The sequence below is a fragment of the Pangasianodon hypophthalmus genome, chromosome 11 (assembly GCF_027358585.1).
Source record: "Pangasianodon hypophthalmus isolate fPanHyp1 chromosome 11, fPanHyp1.pri, whole genome shotgun sequence".
NCBI lineage: Eukaryota > Metazoa > Chordata > Actinopteri > Siluriformes > Pangasiidae > Pangasianodon > Pangasianodon hypophthalmus.
Window position 1 is genome coordinate 322,431 of NC_069720.1, and position 24,868 is coordinate 347,298.

Below are 24,868 nucleotides of genomic sequence, written 5' to 3' on the forward strand. Positions count from 1 at the left end.
TTATAACACGCGGCTCCTATTAACGTTTTTTTTTGTCAGAAAAATTTGTGACATTATAATCAATATTAAAACATATTTTTGTCATTTTATGTCATGAGTACTGTGTGTGGTTTAAATGCAAATGAATTAATCAGCGCTTTACACAAACCCGAGCACAGAATCAGATCTGAAATAGGCTGATACCGGAGCCAAATCACGCTCGGAGTCAGATGGCGAGTCGAGTGACGTGCGACTTCTCCACAAGCTCAGAGCGTCGCTGCTTCTTTAACTGCTGCTCTTATTAGCACAAGATCAGCTGGAGATCTGAAGTCGTTACTTCACTCCAACATAAAACCCTGTTTAATTCATCTTAAAGCACGTCTCTCTGTCAGCGCACCGTATCTGCTCCGGTCAGACTTTTCTTTTTAAAACCTACTTTTATTTTTTATAAACTCTCTCAAAAATTTTGAAGCTTTACTTTAAAGCGAGATGCACAATTACAGAACATGGTTTTGATTAACGCAGCCATGGACCAGCCTCTTCACAATAAACTCAAAAAAACACGTTTGAACATTTAAGAATCGTGTTTTGTTCTTTAATTCACACTAGTAATAAAATTGCATTACAATTTCATAAAATAAATGTTCCAGTTTATATATATATACAGAAAAAAACAGACTGTACATCAGCCTCCATCTTACCATCCTAACCGTGAGGAATGAGGAATAAAAGAAAAAACATCACAAAAACCCATACAGGCGATACGGTGCTCAGCGACGCAGGCACGACTGTACATCAGAACTTATAAATGCTCGAGTCGAGGAAAAGGCCAAAAAGTAGAACATTTACACCAGAGTCCTAAAGGACCAACGAGGGCTTCTTTTACTGTAAAAAGTATTGCAGGCAAGCAGACAGACGCTCCTCCCTGTGTGTGTGAGTGTGAGTGTGAGTGTGTGTGTGTGTGTGTGTGTGTGTGTGTGTGTGTGTGCTGCTGCCTCCGCCAGGTTGGCGTTATTGGACCTGCGTCTCGAAGCTGCCGTTGAGCTGGCCCTCCTCATAGTCCATCTGACACAGGATCATGTTGTTCTTTAGGAAAAACTTGTCGCCTACGCAGAACCTGGAAAAAAACGAGAATAAACCATCGCAGCAGTGAGTAAACCACGTCTGACCCGCGTGTAGTGCAGAGTTCAGGACCGCTTTTGGCGATTCTGTGCTGAGAGTTTGCATTAAAGTCTATTTTCCTATCGCTCGGTGAGTGCTGTGTGTCCTACATTCCCTGTGACTCACTGCTCTGAACACATTTCGGTTCTGAGTGTTCTGCTGTTTGCTTGCGTCACTTTTGTGTTTAGCTGCTTGTTCACAATCCCTGTGATGTGGCATGAAGGTGTAACTTCAAATGCAGGCGGTTTTTAACCAACAGGACTGGCACACAATGAAACTCACACAACCGTGACTAGCAAAAGCAAAAGCGAAATCCTGCCTCGGTGTCAATCTGCGCCAAGACAGAACACAAATCTCTCCAAATTTTTTTCCCTGAAATTGTCCAGCAATTAAAAAGCTTCCTAAAACCTTCCTCTGGTGTACATGCTGCTTTTCCCTCACTGATGTTTGCATATAAAAGCTACACAGATGGCAGCGCGAGGCGTGATAAGACCCCAGCCTGTGGCATCAGCGCTTATCAATCAGTGCCACGCTAATTTACCGGGTTGGCACCGAGGCCGAGAGCGGCACAGCACGAGTCGGGTTCCTGCCATCAGCAAACGCTACAGCGCGCTGAGACCAGGGTTCTGTGTTTATTTCAGCCTCTATGCCGAGGCAAAATGTGGTGATTTGAGTGCTGTGCTAAATTTGAAGAGTTATAGGTTTCAAAACAGTATCAGAAAAACCCAAATGTTTAAAACACTGTATTGAATTTTAAACTTTCCTTGATAATCCACTTCACCTTTCCATAAAGTCTCTAATTCAGTCTGTTTTATGGAAATTGGGCATCTGCGTGCACACCTCTGTTTTTTTTATTTTACTTTATTCAATAAAAACAATCATCATTCTCCGTCATTCATCACACTGGGTCTGAGAGGATTATATCAGGAGTAAAACTTTTTCTTTTTTTTTTTAACTACATGTGACCACCTTAACTGTAAAGAACAAATCAGAGCTCCTCTAATATAATAATATTCCTCTAATATAATAATATAATAACATTCTGGAAATTTATTGGAGTAAAACAGAGAACCCACTTTTATTAAATTTGTCTTCAGCTTCTGGTCGATATTAATTATAGGCAGAATACGTGTAATAAAATCTCGGATCTCTGAGGTGTGTCTCATGATCCTGACTTTGGGAACGTTGGGATTATTTCTGTGTTTGTGTATCATGAATGTTTCTAGGTGCAGAAGCTCACACACATTACTGAATAAAACTCATCTCCTGTGTGTGTTCTGATATTCTAACAGTCTTTAAAACACAATCTGTGGATTGTTTTCTCTCACTGGGTTTCCTTCACTGCCGGCTTTCAGGAATAACTCCGTGTAAAGTCAGTGTTTAGGAGAACGTCACAGTCTGCAGCATCTAAATCAGCGTCACTCTCCTCTGCTCCTCAGGAATGTTTGGAGGGAAAGAAGTCTTTCTTCTGAGGGTTTAATTTCCAAAACAGGCCGAGATGCATGCTGCCTCGTGGTTTTCAGTCCCAATGACCTTTTAATACATTTTTATCATTAAATCTTGCTTAATATCCAGCGTATAATATATAATTTTACTCTCGTCGAGGATGAAATCCTGCATCTGCTCACTAACTCCCAAAACTAAATACCTCAGTATTGTCAAACAAGTAATAAAGTGTATTAATGATGACAAAGTGATGGCGTGATACGACTCGTACAGAAACAGGACGTGATGATGTTTTCAGTGTAGATTTGTAAGAAAGGAGAAATCTCATTCGCTCACCTCTGGTTACAAAGCTGACAGGCAAAACAGTCCAAATGGTAAACATTATCTCTGGCCCTCATCACCATTTCAAACGCGGGGATCAGTTTACTGCAGGCTGCACAGTTCCCCGTCGTCCCGAAGAGCCTGAAAGAGTAAAAACACAGAACACATTTACACATTTCTCCTCTCCTGTAGCCCTGATGCCATACAGCAGCCGCTCCAACAAAGACACGGAGCGGAGCCAAGAATGTGTACAGGGCAAAGCCAGGAAATATTTAGATATAAATTTATATACACAGAGTGCAGTGCGAAACTCTTCTGTAAAACACAGACACCTAAACGGTAAACGGAAATAAAGTAAAGCAGGTCAGTGTTTCTGTGAATGATTAAGTCTTTAAAGCTGCATCGGTTCTCTCAGGTTCTCTGTCAGAGTTTTATAAAGAAATCAGCAGTAAGTTTTTCTGCATGTTGGAGAACTCGACACGGTTCTTCTGTTTCTGCAGTAAAACCAGAACAGCCTCCATTATGGGTTTAAAAGTGCTCCATTACTGATAATCTTACTTTATTTAAACACTTTTTAGAAAAAGAACATTTGGAAATTTGCCCTTTTTTCTAATGACACTCAAGCAGAAGATATAAAATAAATATCTAAGATTAAATTTGTATTTTATGTAAAAATAGGGTGCCAAAACTTTTGCACATCATTACGTTCATAATAGTCTTCAGGGTGCAGTTAGTGTTATAGCACCCAGATTCAACACAAGGCCAAAACAGATATAAAAGTAAATATAAAGCAATCTTCTGTATAATGTAGAAATAAAAAACTCTGTTATAGCGAAAAATCCCTAGAAGTTCCTGTCTGAGAAAAAACATGAATGTTTCTGAATTTTATTTTTAAACCCAGGAGTCAATTTTAACTAAATCTTTCATCTTCATATTATACAAATATTTCACATCTGATCACAATCAGCTTAAATCCCTGCGTTTTAGCCAATTAAGTTTAGCGAAAACAAAGTTTGAGACAATCCAATAAAACATTTACAGGTGACACATCGCTCAAATTTCACAATTGTCCAGCTCTAGACCTGCGAAATATCGGCTAAAAGTTGGCTGATGGTGGCCTTATGTACGCTAGCACAAACAGGCAACGTGATCTGTTTACACTGTGCTTTAAAAAACCCTGGTTTTAAATGGTGGGAAATTTAGGATGCATTATATAGACCACATTTAGGAAAGAAACCTGCACACATGTGGTTGTTATTGTTCATAATGCTGCATTTCAGTCTTTAAATCACATCATCGTTCCTTAAACATCATTTTATCAGAACAGGCTGCAGGTAATACAGAACAAATCTCATGAGAACAAAAACAGATTTTACATATTATACAAAACAGCTTCAAATCTAACCTGGTGCTAAATGGTCCACAAATGTATGGGTTTTTATCTGTTAAAGCTACACAAAGCTCAGGGCCAAAACTGCACTACACTGCCACCATCATGTCTCTGACGTGACGAGTTTAGGAGGAAATTCTGCACTTTTCTGCTAAATTTGGTGTTTGGTTTCTGAGTGTAACATCAGGAAAATATTAAGACCTTAAAAGCCCCAAATCCGCAGCGTTCCACTTAGTGCTTGGACCCCTAATGAACCCAAAAGCTGCAGATGTCTAATGGAAGCCTCCGATCTGACCTGGACAGATCACTTGATGTTTCGGCCAAAAAATCAGGTTCCAAACCTATATGTTGATTCTTGGCTAATGATCTAATTAAAATGATCACATGGTCCTAATCCACTTCTTCAAAGACTTCCACTCCGAGCACGATGCACGAGCGATGATGAAAACAAGTCGGAGACGAGTGACTGAACTGCAGAAGACTTTCTCTCAAATCCAGAACAGTTAATGAGAATTTACTCTGAGAAAAGTGAACTGGATTTCACACAAGAGCCTAAAGTCTGTAACGCAGTCAGAAGAGTAAAAGTTTAAAAGGTTCTCGCTGTAAGGATACAGACTAGTTTTAGACCAAGTGAACAGAAAGCCGAGAGAAAAGAGAGCCGCGTAACTTTAGAGATGTAAGTAGATGTTCAGTGGTGCACAAAAAATGAGACGGAGCTGAAATTTCTCAGCTGTTTGTTTAAGTTTATTAGAACACGAGGCTGAAACAGTGCAGTGAAGGTCAGAATCGGAACAGGAGGCAGCGGGGCAGATCTCTCCGTCGTTCTCGTCCTCTCTCTCTCTCTCTCTCTCTCTCTCTCTCTCTGACGCCTCCACTCTCCACCAGATTTACATTTTCATTTTCCGAGCCCATGTCTCCGTGTTTAATTTGGAGATCCAGAAGCACAGATACACTTTTATATTCCACTGAGCCATGATGCAATGCAAAAACGAGGACAGACGGATCAGACGGCGATGGATTGCTGCTCTGACTGCACGATAAAGCCGCGAGCTCAGACAAGGAGCAGAGAGAAAGCTGAACGTGAAGTTGCTCCAGAGCCTCCATATTAGTTTCTCTCTAGTGCTCGCCCTCATGTCACGCACAGCGTCTATTCCAGCAGAGCTGCGTTTAATTAGAGCGGAGAGAGGAAACGACAGAGCGAGAGGAAGAGTTAGAGGAGATAGGTGAGGAGTTAAAGAGAGGTTTTGTTCAAATGGGATGGAAAAACCTGTTTATGTGACACTGACGACACACAGCAAACGCTCGGAAGCAGGATTTTCGTTACAAAGCTGTGAGATTTAACACAAATGTGTAGATTTGTCTCAATAAACTTTAGTGCAGTGGTTAAAGTTCTGGGATCCTGATCGGCCCAAGAGTCACACTTCAAGTCAAGCCAAGTGGCTTTATTGTCATTTCAACCACATACAGCTAGTTAGTACTCAGTGAAACTAAACTACAGAGACTACACATTTCTACATAAAGCGCACGTGTGTGCAAACAGCACAAGACAGAACAATAACTAAACCAGTACAATAACTAAACCAGTACAATAACTAAACCAGTACAATAACTACTAAACCAGTACAATAACTACTAAAACAGGACACACACTGCAAGTAACCGTGCATTAGAGCAATAAAGAGCAACTAACTAATCAGGATTTACTAATCAGCATACACCAGTGTGATTAGTTGTGTGTGTGTGTGTGTGTGTGCGTGTGTGTGTGTGTTACAGTAAAATGCTGAGTGATGAAGCGGAGTTACTGTTCCAACCCTGAATTTGATTATTTTCCTATAACAGCACGTCACCAAGTGTTTTATTCCTCTTACACCACAGCAACTTACCAATTTTTATTTATTAAAGAATGACACGCCATACTTTATATCTGTTTATAGTTACATTTAATGTTAGTGGAACGAGTTAGTTCCTGTTGTCACTTACGTTATAGCAGCTATAAACACTCGTTCCCTCACCAGCCTCTTTATTCTCTCTCTTCAACTTAATAAGACAAAATTAATCGCAGCTTGTTACGCATGTTACTGAGAAACCGCAAAGAAGCGTAAACTCCTCTGTCCTGAAGACGTCGGAAAACATTTACAGCTTTACCTCTGACTGTTACAAAGCGCTGACACTGGAGACTCCTTCCATCAATGTTACATAAACGTTTGTTAAAATATTAAACAGACCGTCTGCTGTACGAGTCTCTGTGAATGAGCTGTTGCTATAGAAACGATAACGTATTAGAACGAGCGCATTAATTATAATAAACCTGTGATTTGCAGCTGCACTACTGTCAGAGCTGCTGTTCTAGAAAACTAATCAACACCTTCTGACCAATCAGATTGCAGAACTCAGCAGCGCTCCAATTAAAACACTGTGTGTATTAGTATTTGATGTAAAGAGCTGAGAGTGTTTCAGTCAGTCGGTTGTGGCTGCATTCTCGCAGCTATAAATAAATCCCTTAATGATTTTATTGTGCCGAGCGCTAATGAACGACTGTCGCCAATTTGCTCTAATAAAAGCAGCAGTTCTCGAGTGAAGTGATCGTCAGTCGTGCTCTGAGTCAGTGGCGCTCCTCGAAGAGTCAGAGTCGGGATCGTAATTAACGCGTGGCTCGTCTCCAAAACAGCGGAATATAACGGGAGTGAGTTTGATCCAAACATCAGTGTTTAATGAAGTGCGTCTCAGTGTGTGAGGATAATTCAGCATCGGCATGTGACTTCATTATAGAAGATGAGCTGTGTGTGTGTGTGTGTGTGTGTGTGTGTGAGCTGCCTCTCTTTTGTCCAGTGGTGACGGTTTTTAATTTGTTCTATAACAGAATTCATCTCCAGCATCAGCAGCTACGAAGAGCCTCACATTCATCTCGAGCTGAGAAGATCAGTGGGCGGAGTTTCATTATGACATCAGAAGTCACGCCTGTCTCACTTCTTTCTCGTCTCACTTCCTGTGCACTCGTTCTCCTCCAGAGGTGACGATGTGACACAAATATCATACAGTGATATGAAGTCGATATGAAGTCATTTTGAAAACTGAAGCTTTTCTTTACTATAAAACAAATTAACGCGTAAGTCTTAGACACGTCACATAATAACACATCGCTGAATAACGCTAAGTCCCGAGTCTGAACGATCTGAGCTAGTTAGTTAATGTTACGCTAGCTGGCAGTGTGTAATGTACAGTATTTTATGTTATTTTATGTTTTGTAAACTGTTTTGTAAAAAGTTTACAAATTTTACAAAAACATCATTTGTGGTAGAAACTGCTATAACATGCTAATTGTTAAGAATAATCGCCCATAAAAATGTTTCTTTTTTTTTTTTTTTTTTTTAAATCTTGTTTCACGAAGAGTAAGAAGATAAAAATGATCAGCTGCCCCTTGTGGTTATAGTTGGTATAACATGCTAAGATACCAATAAAAAAAGGCTAAAAAGGTAAAATTAATGAGACAAGCTGGTACAAACATAAATTTTAGTGTTTAATAAGATAAACGCACTGACACCTGATGATCTCAACGATACACAGACGAGTGTATCATGATGTTAATGTATCACGATATCGATAATATCGTCTCACTGCTCAGTGCCGCATTTTTTCATTACTCTCCTCCACCCGATGTTTAACAGATTCATCATATCATACAGAACATTCCGGTCTTCAGTGTGCAGTTCAGAGATCATGTCCTGCTCCTGTCTCCTCTCACTGAGTCTTAACCACATCAAGAGCGAGTGGAATGTGATGGAGTGTGTGTGTGTGTGTGTGTGTGTGTGTGTGTGTGTTGGGGGGGTTAGAAACCATCTTGCCCCGCGCTGGCCCCTCCGTCAACACCGTCGTGTCCCCCGAGAGCAGCAGCTCCACCATAAACGGCTGCATCTCCACGTGAGACCTCGAGGGACTGAGACACAACGCCCAGGAAATAATCATGTTTAATTTAGCGAGCAGATGGTTAGAAAGCAGGACACACACACACACTCACACACACACTCACACACACTCACACACACTCACACACACTCACACAGACACTCACACACATACTCACACACACAGTCACACACTCACACACACACAGTGCTTCTCTTTGTGGCCTGACAGTAACAAGTGTGTTAAACAACATTCACTTTTAAATTAAAAAAAGTGAATTTGTGTTTTTATTGCAGTTTAAATTTCATGCTTTTTTAAATGTATTTTTTAAATGTATTTTATTTTTCCTGTAAACACCTTCAGGAGACAAACAGCGAGGAATAAAATCATATAATTCTTATACACAATAATTTTCCCACGAATTTAATTATAATTTGACTTGTTTATATATTTGTTCATATTTTTAAATTAATTTTGTGGTAAAAAAAAAAAAAAAGAAAAGAAAAAATAGAGCACACTATTTTTTCTCTCTCTCTTTTTAGGGCCGGGCGAAATGTAAAAATATATTCCAATATTTAAAGACAATTTCATGATAAACACACATCTCAATATTTACTTCAGCTGATTAAAACAGAAGAGGCATAAAAATTAAAATTTTTACCCAATATTTACAGATTAAAAGGAGAATTTATCGAGGAATAGAAGCAGAAATGAAGCAAACTGGTACAAAAATACACTCTTAGAAAAACTTAATCCTTAAGGGTTTTCCTTTAGTTATCCCTCTTCATGTAGAACCCTAAAGTCACTTAGAACCCTTCATTATCCAATGAACCCCTGAAGAACCCTTTAAAAATACCAAGAGCTAAACCTCTGACAGGTTCTAGGTATCTAGGTATAAAATAATGAGCAGTAATTTGGAGTTTGTACTGCACACTTACCCGAGATATACACACCGTCTTAGGAAAAAAGGGTTCCTCAAGGGTTCTTGAAAGGTTGATTGGATAATTATGGGTTCTTAGCTTCCAGAAAAAGGTTTTACTTGGAACAGGAAAACACTGTAGGCTTCTACAGAGACGCTTGAAGGATTTCGTCCAACTGAAGAATCTCAAAGAGTAATCATTTTTTTAGGGGTGTAGGATTGAACAGTTCATCGGTTTCTGGTTACAATGAATGAATAATAATAATAATAATAATAATAATAATAATAATGGAATATATAATAATATAATAATAATGATGGAGTTCTAAACGCACGCCACGTGATGATGCGCAGTAAAAGTGACTCAGGATGTTAATGTTCTCTCACCTGTGTTCTCAGATTCCGTTAACGTGATCACGGTTAAACCTTCAGCTCGTCTCCACAGTGGCTCTAAACTGACATTTAAAACTCTCCCCTGACGGAAAGCACTTGAAACGCACGAACCGGTGGAACCCGAGTGCTGCCCTGCAGCGAGGCGATAACGCGACGAGACGGGACGCGGATATGAAGAAGCGCTGCCGAGTGTTTAGCGTGTCACACGTGTGAGGTGTGTGTTAATGTCACTGAGCTGCAGGTGGAACATGGCCTTTCTGCTGTTGGTTTTTTCTTACCTCAGGTAGTCTCTGCGACAGAGGATGAGATTGGCTTTGGTGTAGAGGGTGGAGCCGACCTCGCCCAGGCGGCAGTCGCAGCACGCGCACTTCAGGCAGTCTTCGTGCCAGTATTTGTCCAGCGCCTTGAGCAGGTAGCGGTCTTTAATCTTGCGGTTGCAGCCAGCGCAGCCCTTCTGCTTGCCTTTGGGCTGGACGGAGAGCATCGGCACTCCTGCAAGCGATAAGGAGAACACACGGCGTGATTTAGTGCCCGGGGAAACGCTGCTGTCCTGCACACCTTTATTTATTTTTTATTTTTTAATTTGATAAGGAGACACGGGCAGAGCCGGAGCTGTGAGTGTTTCATATTCATTAGGGTCAGGACTCAGGACTGCATTTCACATTTCTGCCTCTTCTACATTTCCCCAGAGTGAAAATAACAGATGTTAACTCTGACATAAAACATGCACGCTTTAAACACTGGACTACAATCGCCATTTCTGAGGGTAGTCCTGTGGTGTAGCATGACGGTGCGTGGTTTGGCTGCTCTGTTATGTGGTGTTGCGTGGTGTTGTGTGGTGTTGTGTGGTGTTCAGTGTGGTGTTCAGTGTGGTGTTCAGTGTGGTGTTCAGTGTGGTGTTCAGTGTGGTGTTGTGTGGTGTTCAGTGTGGTGTTCAGTGTGGTGCTGTGTGGTGTTCAGTGTGGTGTTGTGTGGTGTTGTGTGGTGTTCAGTGTGGTGTTCAGTGTGGTGTTCAGTGTGGTGTTCAGTGTGGTGTTCAGTGTGGTGCTGTGTGGTGTTCAGTGTGGTGTTGTGTGGTGTTGTGTGGTGTTGTGTGGTGTTCAGTGTGGTGTTCAGTGTGGTGTTGTGTGGTGTTCAGTGTGGTGTTCAGTGTGGTGTTCAGTGTGGTGCTGTGTGGTGTTCAGTGTGGTGTTGTGTGGTGTTCAGTGTGGTGTTCAGTGTGGGTTTGCATGGTGTTCAGTGTGGTGCTGTGTGGTGTTCAGTGTGGGTTTGCATGGTGTTGTGTGGTGTTCAGTGTGGTGTTGTGTGGTGTTCAGTGTGGTGTTCAGTGTGGTGTTCAGTGTGGTGTTCAGTGTGGGTTTGAGGTACTTTAATACGTCATGCGGTTGGGGAAGTTCTTGCGGTGCTAAAAGCTCCTCAAGGGTCGTACTTGGGATTAACGTTAACCTTTTAAAGTGCTGTTGACCACAAGAAGGCTGCATTGAGCCCTGAGTGAGAAACGTCACCGCCTAAGTGCTTCACCACACACACACACACACACACACACACACACACACACACACACACACACCTCCACCCTTTCAGCTACAGAACAAATAAAGTCCATTTAATAACTGCACTAAATGCTAATAGTCTATCTGCTGCCTGACATTTGTGTGGTGACTAAAAGCCGATGCCGGGAGCGCTGGGAACGCCGGCACCCCCTCGGCCAGCGCTAACAGGTCGGGGCCGAGTGAAAGCACACGCAGCGGCTCTTAAGACACTTTCACACACACTGAGCTATTGATCCGGCTAATAGAACGCCCAGGCCACTCTACATCACTGCTTTTAAAATCCCATTCGTCTCAAAAAGCACCACACATGCAGTACGTTCACGTCCTCCACCGTCAATACGGCATCTCTGTGTTCACCGGTCGCTAAAGTCTAAGCTTCAGATTTAAACTTTATTGCATGTTAAACACACCACACATGAAAACACACACACACACACACACACACACACAGAGTATTAGTGCAATGTACGTTAATGTATACTGCCTTCTGTCTGTAAACTTATCATCACTGTATTACTGCACCTGATGACACGCCCTCTTCATCTCTCTTATAAACAATAATATTTCAGGAAAAACGTGTGTGTGTGTGTGTGTGTGTGTGTGTGAACAGTAATGTATTCATCATTACATCAGCAACACAAACATTAACACTAACTCTATGACAAAACAGGATTTTTACCCCGAACGCCATGGAGAAGCCATTTTTACTGATAAAGTGCAAAGTTTGTTTCTGAAAACTTAAACTGAAAATATTCGTTTTATATATATTCATTTTTTTTAAGCAAAACAAATAACCATAAGAAATGAATGTATACATTTTGTACAAAGAACCTTCTGAAGGAAATAAGAAATTTTAAATAAACAGTGTAAGTTGTTTAAAATATAACTAACACCATTAGGTTTTTTGTAAATCAGATTAGCTGCTCAGCTCCGCCCACTGACTGACTGTGGAACTGTGGACCTCCGTACACTAGGGGGCAGCGTTCATATAAATCATGGATCAGTGATCACTCAGTGAACTCGAAGACGAGCAGAAAGTAACTTCCACTTCTTCTTCTCACTTCTACTCCAATAAATTCCACAATTCCCTCTTTCTCCTGAATTTTGATTGGTCTGTAGTTTTACAGAAACTGAGTAAAACGCACGAGGTTTAATGTTCAGAAAAACAAATATTTTCTCAGTAACATGCGGAACAAGCTGCGTTTAATTTTTTGTCTTATTAACTTGGAGAGAGAGAATAAAGAGACGCTGGTGAGGGAACGAGTGTTTATAGCTGCTATAACGTAAGTGACAACAGGAACTAACTTGTTTCACAGACGTTAGACAACATGGAACTATAAACAGATAAAAAGTATGACATTATTTAATTGATAAAAAATTGTAATTGTTGGTAAATTGCTGTGGTGTAAGAGGAATAAAACACTTGGGGGCGTGCTGTTATCAGAAAATAATAATCGTCAGTGTTTTAGGGGTTAAGAGTAACTCTTCGTGGGCGGCATCACACCACACTGTCACTGATTATTTTCCTATAACAGCACACCCCTTAATTAGTGCTTTCAACTGAAGACCGATTTTTATTATACACATGATGATGATGTAGAGAAATACGCTGAAATGATTTTAAGTGAGAATTTCTTGTGGAAACTTCAGATGTAAGACGTTTTCCTCGTGAACATCGCAAACACACTCGAGTCTCAGCGTGTGGAGCTTTTACTGGCTGCAGATTTGTGCAGTTATTCAGAACAATCAAGCCATCAGCGGTGCTGAGAATGTAATATAATTAGCACCTCCCTCGGTAAAAACCTGGGAGAATAAATACACCGAGGGAGCGACAAAGGGGAGAGAGAGAGAGAGAGAGAGTGAGAGAGAGAGAATAGAAAAGAGCTTGTTAGTTAAATTTATGGCTTGGATGTGAATAAGTCGTGGTATTCACCCGTCCCGTTCCTTTATCAGACGAGGGGAAAAGGAGAAGCTAATTGGTCCAGCGCTGCTGATAGGAACCATCAATTAGTTCTTCCTTTCCTCCAGATCCCCACAGACCCCCCCGGGGGAAAAAACGGGCCTCTTGAAGCCGGCACGTTAGGATCACAAAACCTGCTATAAATACCAGCGTTCAGCATAAATGAAGCTAAAAGGGCTCGGTGTTGAAGCTGGCTCAGGGCGCTCGCTTTCTACCTGCATTTCATGGCTTGTTAGCGGAGCGCGCTGCAGGTACACCAACAGAGCTCTGCTGTCAGCCCGCTACACAACTAAAAACAGTCTTAATGAGGAGAGAGAGCCGGCCGGGGAGGGGAAAACGTGTGTGTGTGTGTGTGTGTGTGTGTGTGTGTGTGTGTAAGCGAGCGAGCCGAGGAATCAGGATCTTCTGAGTTCCCTGAGGAACGGCATGAAAATCTTTAATTTGCCTTTTATGACAGCTAATTAGTTATTCTATTCAAAATCTTTGCTTTAAATAAGAGAACTAATTATACACAAAGGTCGACCCCTCCTCCTCCTCCTCCCTCACCTCCACCTCCTCCCTCACCACCACCACCACCTCCACCTTCACCTCCTCCCTCACCACCACCTCCACCACCACCACCTCCTCCTCCTCCCTCACCACCACCTCCACCACCCTCACCACCACCACCACCACCACCACCTCCTCCCTCACCACCACCTCCAACCTCCACCACCCTCACCACCACCACCTCCCTCACCACCCTCACCACCACCACCACCACCACCACCACCTCCTCCTCCCTCACCACCACCTCCACCTCCTCCCTCACCACCACCCCCAACCTCCACCACCCTCACCACCACCACCACCACCACCTCCTCCCTCACCACCACCACCTCCCTCACCACCCTCACCACCACCACCACCACCTCCTCCTCCCTCACCACCACCTCCACCGCTTCCTCCCTCACCACCTCCATCTCCTCCTCCCTCACCACCACCTCATCTCTCACCACCTCCTCCCTCACCACCTCCTCCCTCAACACCTCCTCCCTCAACACCACCACCACCTCCTTCTCCCTCAACACGACCCCTTCCTTCCTTACCACTCTCCCCCCCAGCACCACTCATCAACACCACCACCCTCATCACCCCCACCCACCCCCACAAATTCAACTGCACAATAAACTGACACATAACACACTATAACCTACATACAAACCTGCTCCATTTCTTTCTGTCTGTGTGTCTCATTCCTTATTCTCTCTCTCTTTCTCTCTCTCTTTCAGTCCTCCCACTTAATCCAAACCATTCAGCCTGTTATTCGTCTCTTTACTCTGTCTTTCATCTCTCTCTCTCTCTCTCTATGTCTATCTCTCTCTGTCTCTTTTTTCAGATTGTCTTGTAGCTAATCGTCTATCTGCTAGCTCTTTCTGAAAACAGACATTTTGTCTTCTAAAATAACTTCTCAAATGAAATAAAAAGCCCACAACTGTTGATTTCAGCCTGTTCCAAAACATAGAAACTGACAGAACGTCATAGAACGAGTGCACAAAGTGAAACATAACGCTGCTCTGATAACGAGAGACGTCGAGTTTGTGCTTTTCTTTTTCTAAGAGGGACGAGAGAGTGAACCTGTCACATCACACACTGTAGAAAACGCTGATCATCCAACAGCCTCCTCTCCAAACCCAGCATCTCTGTCTCTGGCAAACATATAAAAACAGAGAGAGAGAGAGAGAGAGAGAGAGAGAGAGATGGGCTATACTCAAGGAGGCAGCTCCAACTTAATCCAATCCATTTAACAGATACAAGAGCTGCTGACCTTCTCAGGTCTTTCCATGTTGTGAGGGGAAAAAGCACATCCTGATTCATATTCTACCAGGAAAAGCTTTTTTTCTCTTTAAGAGAGTTTCATCATCGCCAAGTCAACATCTCCACCAGACAAAAAAAACCAATAATCTGACATTAATACTTGCCGTGCAGTCTGCTATCCATCACCGTCTTTAAACAGCTTATATCTTACAAATGTTTGTTTTTGCTTTGAAATTTGTCAGAGCGTGTAGTTTCCATTGCACATCAGGTTTCTGTGTGTAGAACACCAGTTTCTGATGCCATCAAAAAATCAAATCAGCGCAGTAACATTTATGCATTTAAGGTTCTCAAAGTAGACAAAGGAAAAAAGATAAGATGTTCAAGGTGCCCAAATGCATCACCGCACAATTATCACACTTTCAGTGTATCTTCAGAAAAGAAAAGGAGAGGAAGATCGGCTCTCCAGTTCCTCTTCAGTTCCTCTCCAGTTCATCTACCGCTCCTCATAAGTTTCTCTCAAGTTCCCCTTCAGTTCTGTTCCAGTTCCTCTTAAGTTCTCTTCTACTTCTTCTCCAGTTCCTCTCCCGCACATGATGTCATTAAGTCTTCAAAGCACCAACAATCTCAAGTATAAAAATTTTCTAAAATTTCCGCTGGTCAAGTTTTAATCTGAAATCTCATATTAAGATGCCAAGATGATTAAAGAGACAGTGTGTGTTTATCTTCATGCTCCTCGTTCACTGCAAATTTTACACTCAAATTCACTCGAGTCTCATTACTGACTAATAAACACATTCAGTTCCTCAGTATTTATAATAAACAGCATCAAAACTTTCAAAAAATCCATGTTAGTGTCTAAAAGAAAGCGAGTGATTTACAGAGAGCTGCGTGTCGGAGGAAAGCAGGGTGCATGTGTTTGGGATTAAAAGCAGTCGTGTGGCGCAAATCTCCTGCTGAAGGTTCTTCATGTATGACAAACCGTGGTTCTGACATCAGCAGTGTGTTCATGCTTTTACAAACACCAGGTAATGAGAGAGAGAGAGAGAGAGAGAGAGAGATGTCTCCTCAGGAAGCCTGTGTGATATAGTATAATCATTAATATTAATCATTTTTAAATAATTAAGTGTTTTAAAATTTCAAAATTAAAAGTTCCATCACAATACAACCCTCAGGATGTGCACACACAGCTTCTAGTCTGGAAAAAGGATCATTTTTTAATAAGAAGAAAGCGATCTTTTGAGAGGAAGGACGCGATGCCAAGTCACCTGACCTCAAAGCAAATATTCACTAACTTTATACTATATACAGGATAAATATTAACATATTAATAAAAATCATTAACAAGCCAAGTTGCCCAAAATGATGTAATACTCTGAAAGAAAACAACCACAAGCTCATTTAAACATTTAAATATCAAGATCTTCTCAAACATTCTGTCCTGATTTTGTGTTTCAGGTCACAGTGCTGTTTACGTGGCCATGTGGAGCAGGGAAGAGAATCCGTGGAGTTTTTTAACGGAAAAATAGCAATAAGCCTGAGATGGATGCAATCCAGTGAATGTTTAGTCTCAGTGATTGTTTAGCAGTACTCCATTCCTTGAAGCTGACAGTCTGGGTAGAAGATATGAGGCTGTGGCCGGAGGCTAGCTAACATGGGAGAACAGTATTCCGTATATTATTTTGTCATTTTTGCCCTTCAGTGGATATTACGGAATTACCCGCTTTCATACAGACTGTGATGAGCGCTTTGGCTCTTTAAAGCCTTTCTACCAAACAACATACATTTTGATTGATAGAATTTGGACCAGTAGTGAAATGTAGAAGAAAATGAAAGGTACAAGAAAATGTAGCGTCAGTATTCCGAACACACGCTTCCAAAGAAGAATGAGTATTCCATACAGAGCATTTCATGGCACAAATGGGAAAGTATTAAGTGAAATTATTCCTTTTCTTTGATATCTAATATAATAATAGTGTGCTGTGTTTGCACTGTAACGCTGTTCTATTTAACGCAGGATTGCAGTGTTCCTTACACTTCAGTATTCCATATGCATCAGTATTCCATATGCATCAGTATTCCATACACTTCACTATTTCCAATACATCATGTCAGTATTTCATACACTTCAGTATTCTCAACAATTCTCGTCAGTATTCCGTACACTTCGGCATTCCGTACTCTTCTGAATTCCCTACACTTAATGTCAGTATCCCGTACGCTTCAGTAACCTGAAGTATTCCCCACATTTGAGTATTCCCTACTCTTCACTTCAGTATTCCGTATGCTTCAGTAACCTGTAGTATTCCCTACTCTTCAGTATTCCATATGCCTCAGTGTTCCAGCTTCTGAATGGAAAGCTCTGGTCATTAGCAGTAATAAGCAGTTTTACGAGTGAACACATTTCCCTGCGTAAATAAAACAGTATCCAAGCCAATCCAGGCTGGAGTTTCTCATCAGTAGAGGGTAATGGGAAGTTCAGGCAGATGTCTTGCCATTGTCTGTGGGAATCAGCGCCTTTCCACCAGCTCCCGTCATTACTGTAATTGAGCCTGTAGATGATCATTCCGCACAAGCAGCAAACACAACACACAGGGCATCTGCTGAACATTTCAGGAATACACCAGCTGTAACACGGGAAGGCAGAAAGCGGATATACGGCAATAAAGCTCGCGTTCTGGCGTCGCAATGACGGGAATGACTGGATGCTTTCAACCAAAGAACACTCGTGTTAGCCGTGCTTGTGATCACATGTTCTCACATGGCCAGGACGTGGAATAAATTCCCAGGTTTTCCCACCTTACATCCATAGTTACTTGGCAAGAATTGTTTTTGGGTGTAGGACATGATAACCTCCATTTTGGGTTCATTGTGGAATCTGCTTCCAGCTTGCCTTTAAATTTAATGTGAATTCATGTAACAATACAGCACAGAATCGAAGCAATGAAAATAATGTAGGAAAACGATTTCCTCTCGTTTCTGCCTGGGGTTAAAAAGAAAAGCGAAAAAGCTAGAAAGAGAGAGAGAGAGAGAGAGAGAATGTATGCTGTTTTATACTGTCACACCCTCTAATTATGACACATTAGCACTTGGAAGGAAGGAAGAAAAGAAAAGAGAAAGCAGCTATTTGGAATAAAGGGGGGGGGGGGGGGGGGGGGGGGGGTGTTCATTAAGGCAATGCATTTTCACTAAACTTCAGCAGACCTGCTGCCGCTAATAAGCCCCGGTGAAACAGAGCCGCTTCGCTCCCTCACGCTGACCTCGGCACTGCCCGGGATAAAGGAGGGTTTTGTCTCCCGGAATAATTGCTCTTTTCACGTGTTACAAGTGTCCTGACCCCTGCGGTCGGCAGCCACTGTTCCTCCCCCCGCTGCATAATTACTCCTGATCCGGCCCAAATGAGGCAGCAGCGTCAGGGCCTGCAATAACACGGAGCTGCAGTGTGGGGAGTCTGGAAACAGGAGGTCGCTTTTCTCTCGGCCCGGCCGCTCGTTTCCATCACGTCACACGTGCATTTCTCACACTTGAAGTCAGCGCTCAGATCCCCTGCTTCTCACTAGCCTTCTAGATGTTTCTTCCTCTCAGGACTGAGCACATTGTCAGCTGGTGAGAACGTTTTGCTCGCAGTTAATGGGACGTCATTAGCGCACGTCTGCGCACATATTTTTATAATTTATATTATTCCCCCACACACTGTACACTTTTATACCTCACTATTATTTTTAATTTATTCAGATGGGATTAATTAAAAAGAAATCCATGCAAAAGAAAGAACCTGGGAGTTGTTACAGAAGGCAACTTGTTAGCAAGATGATACAGTAATTGAGAAAGTGAGCCATCGTTCCTGCTCCAAAAGAAAAAAAAAAAAACAGAAATGGAGCAAAGAAAAGAAAGAAAGTGGAGAGAAAATGAATCGCTCCTGACCAGCGTTCTGCACTAACACACCAGAGAGTTTCACAAAGAACCAATCAGACCTTTAATGTAGGTAGAAGAAACCGGAACGTGACCTTCATCCATCCAATCATTATCCAATCTTAAACTCAAACACATTTTACAAAAAAAATCCCATTTAGAGCCAAACACACACAGCTCTATAGCTCTGACTGATAAATGCATCTTCTCTTCATATATAAATACAAATACAACTCTTTTTTTCCTTCACCTCCTTCAGACCACATTAGCATTTCAATAACAGGAATAAATCTGTCTATTCCATAAATCTTTTCAGACCTTGAGAGAAAAAAGAGCTACAATCTTATCTGCCACTTCATGATTTCTGACAGCCATTAGCACCGCCACAGCCTCTTTATTATTTTTTTTTTAAATACCTTGGACGTGCAATCAGGCCCAAAACTATTTTTTTGTCAACATTAAAAATGCATTCGTCTGAGCGTAAATGTAGGCCTCTGAAAAGTTTGTGTCAGCCCCAAGGTTAGAAAAGTGATGTGTGAAATGCCCCTCTTACTGGCAATTACCGTTCACTTATTATCTCAGAAGGATATGTCAGGAGACAGGTGCGGCATTCAGAGCCAGAACTCGGAGAACTCGTGCGAGCAGAACCCCATTTGGGCCAATTTAAAGTCGAATAATGAACATTACGCTGCGGGAGCTGGTAGTTTGGGGAGCGACGGATCCCGTGTCGTTTAAGCGCTCACTCAGAAGTGCAAATTAATGCTAATGTTGGACTGAAACACTCTTATACTGCGACAATTTGTCAACAATTTTTTATTCATTAAAAAACATTACTTTACAGTTACGTTTAACGTCAGTGATATAAGATAGTTCCTGTTCACGTTCTAGCAGCTATAAACAGCCTTTCCCTCATCAGCCTCTCTTTTTTCTCTCAAAAAAACCCCGGCTTGTTACGCATGTTACCGAGAAACCGCAAAGAAGCATAAACTCGGCTGTTACTATAGAAACGATAACGTATTAGATAGAGTGCATTAATATAAAGTTGCACTACTGTCAGAGCTGCTGTTATAGAAAATTAATCAACACCTTCTGACCAATCACAATCCAGAATTCAGCAGCGTAGAGCAGCCTGTTTATTGCCTGTTGCAAATGATAAAAAAAAAAAAAAAAAAAAAAAAAGAGTAGTTCCCTAGTTAAGCGTGTGTAATGTGTGTAAAATAATTGGCATTTGTGTCCATGTGCATTTGTGTGTGTGTGTGTATATATACACCTTTTTTTTTTTTTTTTTTTTTTAGTACAAACTTTGTTATAGATGTTTATATTATTGATTCAGTACAAAAACATTTTAGATTCCAAAGATTAGTTTTCCAGCACAAAATGAAACGTTACAGAAAAATGTTTGTATGTCAGTAAAGAAAGCAGCAGATTCCATAAGAGACACTTTTCAGATAAAAACATAATGAAGGCTGCTGGGTTTCGCTGCAGAAATAAGAAGCGAGTCGACAGTCAAAGTCTCCAGAAGAACTGTGGCTGCTTCTGCAAGATGCTCAGTAACACTTCCAGCTCATTTCCTTATAAAACTGCACACACTGCACCTCAGATACTGCTTTATTTTATTTAAAGTGAAGAAACTTAGAAATAGAAATATAGAAAAAAGAAATAGAAATTTAATTTCATTATTTTTGAATGTGCCTAAGACATTTGAACAGTAGTGTGTTATACATACATTATATATATATATATATATATATATATATATATATGTGTGTGTGTGTGTGTGTGTGTGTGTCCCTCTCCACAGCAGCGAGGCGATCTCTTCGAGTGAATGGACACACCATCAGTGGTTACTGATGTAGCAGGAGAACTCAAGAGTTAAATGGAATGGCCACTCCATTATCAGCTCCAGCAGTCCACAGGAGAGAGGTACATTTAAGTGTGACAAGAAAGCACAGGGGGGTGTAGAGTTAGTGTTATTGTGAGTGTTAGTGTTATTGTTATGTTGGTATAGTGTAGTGTGTGTGCCAGTGTAGTGTGAGTGTGTGTGCGCGAGTGTAGTGTGAGTTTAGTTTGAGTGTGAGTGTAGTGTTATTGTTATGTTAGTGTAGTGTGAGTTTAGTGTTAGTGTGAGAGTGAATGTTACTGTAGTGTTAGTGTGAGTGTAATGTTAGTGTTAGCGTAGTGTTAGTGTAATGTGAGTGTGAGTGTAGTGTGAGTGTAGTGTTAGTGTAGTGTGAGTGTAGTGTGTTAGTGTGAGAGTGAATGTTACTGTAGTGTGAGTGTGAATGTAATGTTAGTGTTAGTGTAGTGTTAGTGTAATGTGAGTGTGAGTGTAGTGTGAGTGTAGTGTTAGTGTAGTGTGAGTGTGAATGTAATGTGAGTTTAGTGTGAATGCAATGTTAGTGTGGGTGTAGTGTGAGTGTAGTGTGAGGGTAGTGTAGATGTAGTGTGGGTGTAGTGTGGGTGTAGTGTGAATGCAATGTTAGTGTAGATGTAGTGTGCGTGTAGTGTTAGTGTAATGTGAGTGTGAGTGTAGTGTGAGTGTGAATGTAATGTGAGTGTAGTGTGAATGCAATGTTAGTGTAGATGTAGTGTGGGTGTAGTGTGAGTGTAGTGTGAATGCAATGTTAGTGTGAGTGTAGTGTGACTAGTGTAAGTGTAGTGTGAGTGTTAGTGTGAGTGTAGTGTGAGTGTAGTGTAGTGTGAGTGCAGTGTGAGTGTTGGTGTAGTGTGAGTGCAGTGTGAGTGTAGTGTGTGTAATGTAGTGTGAGTGTAGTGTGAGTGTAGTGTAGTGTGAGTGTAGTGTAGTGTTAGTGTGAGTGTTAGTGTAGTGTGAGTGTAGTGTAAGTGGTAGTGTGAGTGCAGTGTGAGTGTTGGTGTAGTGTGAGTGCAGTGTGAGTGTAGTGTGTGTAATGTAGTGTGAGTGTAGTGTAGTGTTAGTGTTAGTGTAGTGTGAGTGTAGTGTGAGTGTAGTGTGCGTGTAGTGTAGTGTGAGTGTAGTGTGAGTGTTGGTGTAGTGTGAGTGTAGTGTGAGTGTAGTGTAGTGTTGGTGTAGTGTGAGTGTAGTGTAGTGTGAGTGTAGTGTAAGTGTTAGTGTAGTGTGAGTGTTAGTGTAGTGTGAGTGTAGTGTAAGTGTTAGTGTAGTGTGAGTGTAGTGTAGTGTTAGTGTTAGTGTGAGTGTTAGTGTAGTGTGAGTGTAGTGTAAGTGTTAGTGTAGTGTGAGTGTAGTGTGCGTGTAGTGTAGTGTAAGTGTTGGTGTAGTGTGAGTGTAGTGTGAGTGTAGTGTAGTGTTGGTGTAGTGTGAGTGTTGGTGTAGTGTGAGTGTTGGTGTAGTGTGAGTGTAGTGTGAGTGTAGTGTGAGTGTTGGTGTAGTGTGAGTGTAGTGTTAGTGTAGTGTGAGTGTTAGTGTAGTGTAAGTGTTAGTGTAGTGTGAGTGTAGTGTGAGTGTTAGTGTAGTGTGAGTGTAGTGTGAGTGTTAGTGTAGTGTGAGTGTTGGTGTAGTGTGAGTGTAGTGTGAGTGTAGTGTGAGTGTAGTGTAAGTGTTAGTGTAGTGTGAGTGTTGGAGTAGTGTGAGTGTAGTGTGAGTGTAGTGTTAGTGTAGTGTAGTGTGAGTGTAGTGTGAGTGTTGGAGTAGTGTGAGTGTAGTGTGAGTGTAGTGTTAGTGTAGTGTGAGTGTTAGTGTAGTGTGAGTGTAGTGTGAGTGTTAGTGTAGTGTGAGTGTAGTGTAGTGTGAGTGTAGTGTAAGTGTTAGTGTAGTGTGAGTGTTAGTGTAGTGTGAGTGTAGTGTGAGTGTTAATGTAGTGTGAGTGTTGGTGTAGTGTGAGTGTAGTGTGAGTGTTGGTGTAGTGTGAGTGTTAGTGTAGTGTAGTGTAGTGTGAGTGTAGTGTAGTGTGAGTGTTGGTGTAGTGTGAGTGTTAGTGTAGTGTGAGTGTTAGTGTAGTGTGAGTGTAGTGTAGTGGAGTGTACTGTGAGTGTAGTCTAAGTGTGAGTGTAGTGTGAGTGTAGTGTAAGTGTTAGTGTAAGTGTTAGTGTAGTGTAGTGTGAGTGTGGTGTGAGTGTAGTGTTAGTGTAGTGTAAGTGTTAGTGTGAGTGTAGTGTGAGTGTTGGTGTAGTGTGAGTGTAGTGTAGTGTTGGTGTAGTGTTAGTGTAGTGTGAGTGTAGTGTAAGTGTTAGTGTGAGTGTAGTGTGAGTGTTGGTGTAGTGTGAGTGTTGGTGTAGTGTTGGTGTAGTGTGAGTGTAGTGTAGTGTGAGTGTAGTGTAGTGAGTTAGTGTAGTGTAAGTGTGAGTGTAGTGTGAGTGTTGGTGTAGTGTAGTGTAGTGTAGTGTTGGTGTAGTGTTAGTGTAGTGTGAGTGTGAGTGTAGTGTAGTGTTGGTGTAGTGTAGTGTAGTGTAGTGTTGGTGTAGTGTTGGTGTAGTGTTAGTGTGAGTGTAGTGTGAGTGTTGGTGTAGTGTGAGTGTAGTGTGAGTGTAGTGTAGTGTTGGTGTAGTGTGAGTGTAGTGTAGTGTGAGTGTAGTGTAAGTGTTAGTGTAGTGTGAGTGTTAGTGTAGTGTGAGTGTAGTGTAAGTGTTAGTGTAGTGTGAGTGTAGTGTAGTGTTAGTGTTAGTGTGAGTGTTAGTGTAGTGTGAGTGTAGTGTAAGTGTTAGTGTAGTGTGAGTGTAGTGTGCGTGTAGTGTAGTGTAAGTGTTGGTGTAGTGTGAGTGTAGTGTGAGTGTAGTGTAGTGTTGGTGTAGTGTGAGTGTTGGTGTAGTGTGAGTGTTGGTGTAGTGTGAGTGTAGTGTGAGTGTAGTGTGAGTGTTGGTGTAGTGTGAGTGTAGTGTTAGTGTAGTGTGAGTGTTAGTGTAGTGTAAGTGTTAGTGTAGTGTGAGTGTAGTGTGAGTGTTAGTGTAGTGTGAGTGTAGTGTGAGTGTTAGTGTAGTGTGAGTGTTGGTGTAGTGTGAGTGTAGTGTGAGTGTAGTGTGAGTGTAGTGTAAGTGTTAGTGTAGTGTGAGTGTTGGAGTAGTGTGAGTGTAGTGTGAGTGTAGTGTTAGTGTAGTGTAGTGTGAGTGTAGTGTGAGTGTTGGAGTAGTGTGAGTGTAGTGTGAGTGTAGTGTTAGTGTAGTGTGAGTGTTAGTGTAGTGTGAGTGTAGTGTGAGTGTTAGTGTAGTGTGAGTGTAGTGTAGTGTGAGTGTAGTGTAAGTGTTAGTGTAGTGTGAGTGTTAGTGTAGTGTGAGTGTAGTGTGAGTGTTAATGTAGTGTGAGTGTTGGTGTAGTGTGAGTGTAGTGTGAGTGTTGGTGTAGTGTGAGTGTTAGTGTAGTGTAGTGTAGTGTGAGTGTAGTGTAGTGTGAGTGTTGGTGTAGTGTGAGTGTTAGTGTAGTGTGAGTGTTAGTGTAGTGTGAGTGTAGTGTAGTGGAGTGTACTGTGAGTGTAGTCTAAGTGTGAGTGTAGTGTGAGTGTAGTGTAAGTGTTAGTGTAAGTGTTAGTGTAGTGTAGTGTGAGTGTGGTGTGAGTGTAGTGTTAGTGTAGTGTAAGTGTTAGTGTGAGTGTAGTGTGAGTGTTGGTGTAGTGTGAGTGTAGTGTAGTGTTGGTGTAGTGTTAGTGTAGTGTGAGTGTAGTGTAAGTGTTAGTGTGAGTGTAGTGTGAGTGTTGGTGTAGTGTGAGTGTTGGTGTAGTGTTGGTGTAGTGTGAGTGTAGTGTAGTGTGAGTGTAGTGTAGTGAGTTAGTGTAGTGTAAGTGTGAGTGTAGTGTGAGTGTTGGTGTAGTGTAGTGTAGTGTAGTGTTGGTGTAGTGTTAGTGTAGTGTGAGTGTGAGTGTAGTGTAGTGTTGGTGTAGTGTAGTGTAGTGTAGTGTTGGTGTAGTGTTGGTGTAGTGTTAGTGTGAGTGTAGTGTTAGTGTAGTGTGAGTGTTGGTATAGTGTGAGTGTAGTGTGAGTGTAGTGTGAGTGTGAGTGTAGTGTTGGTGTAGTGTGAGTGTAGTGTGAGTGTAGTGTAGTGTTGGTGTAGTGTTAGTGTAGTGTAGTGTTGGTATAGTGTGAGTGTAGTGTAGTGTTGGTGTAGTGTGAGTGTAGTGTAGTGTGAGTGTAGTGTGAAAGTAGTGTAAGTGTTAGTGTAGTGTGAGTGTTGGTGTAGTGTGAGTGTAGTGTAGTGTGAGTGTTAGTGTAGT

General features: G+C 41.7%; 1 protein-coding gene across 1 annotated transcript in view; it reads right to left on the bottom strand.

Moving 5' to 3' along the window:
- Positions 1-544: 544 nt before the first annotated feature.
- The window catches only part of lmo1 (LIM domain only 1), a 37,254-nt gene continuing 12,930 nt past the window's right edge, over positions 545-24,868 (bottom strand). Inside the window, exons 2-4 of the mRNA XM_026930689.3 lie at positions 9,791-10,004; positions 2,923-3,048; positions 545-1,096 (exon numbers count right to left, since the gene is read on the bottom strand). Of these exons, the coding sequence (XP_026786490.1) occupies positions 991-1,096; positions 2,923-3,048; positions 9,791-10,004 (446 nt within the window). The 3' untranslated portion in view covers positions 545-990. The remainder of the gene's footprint in view (positions 1,097-2,922; positions 3,049-9,790; positions 10,005-24,868) is intronic.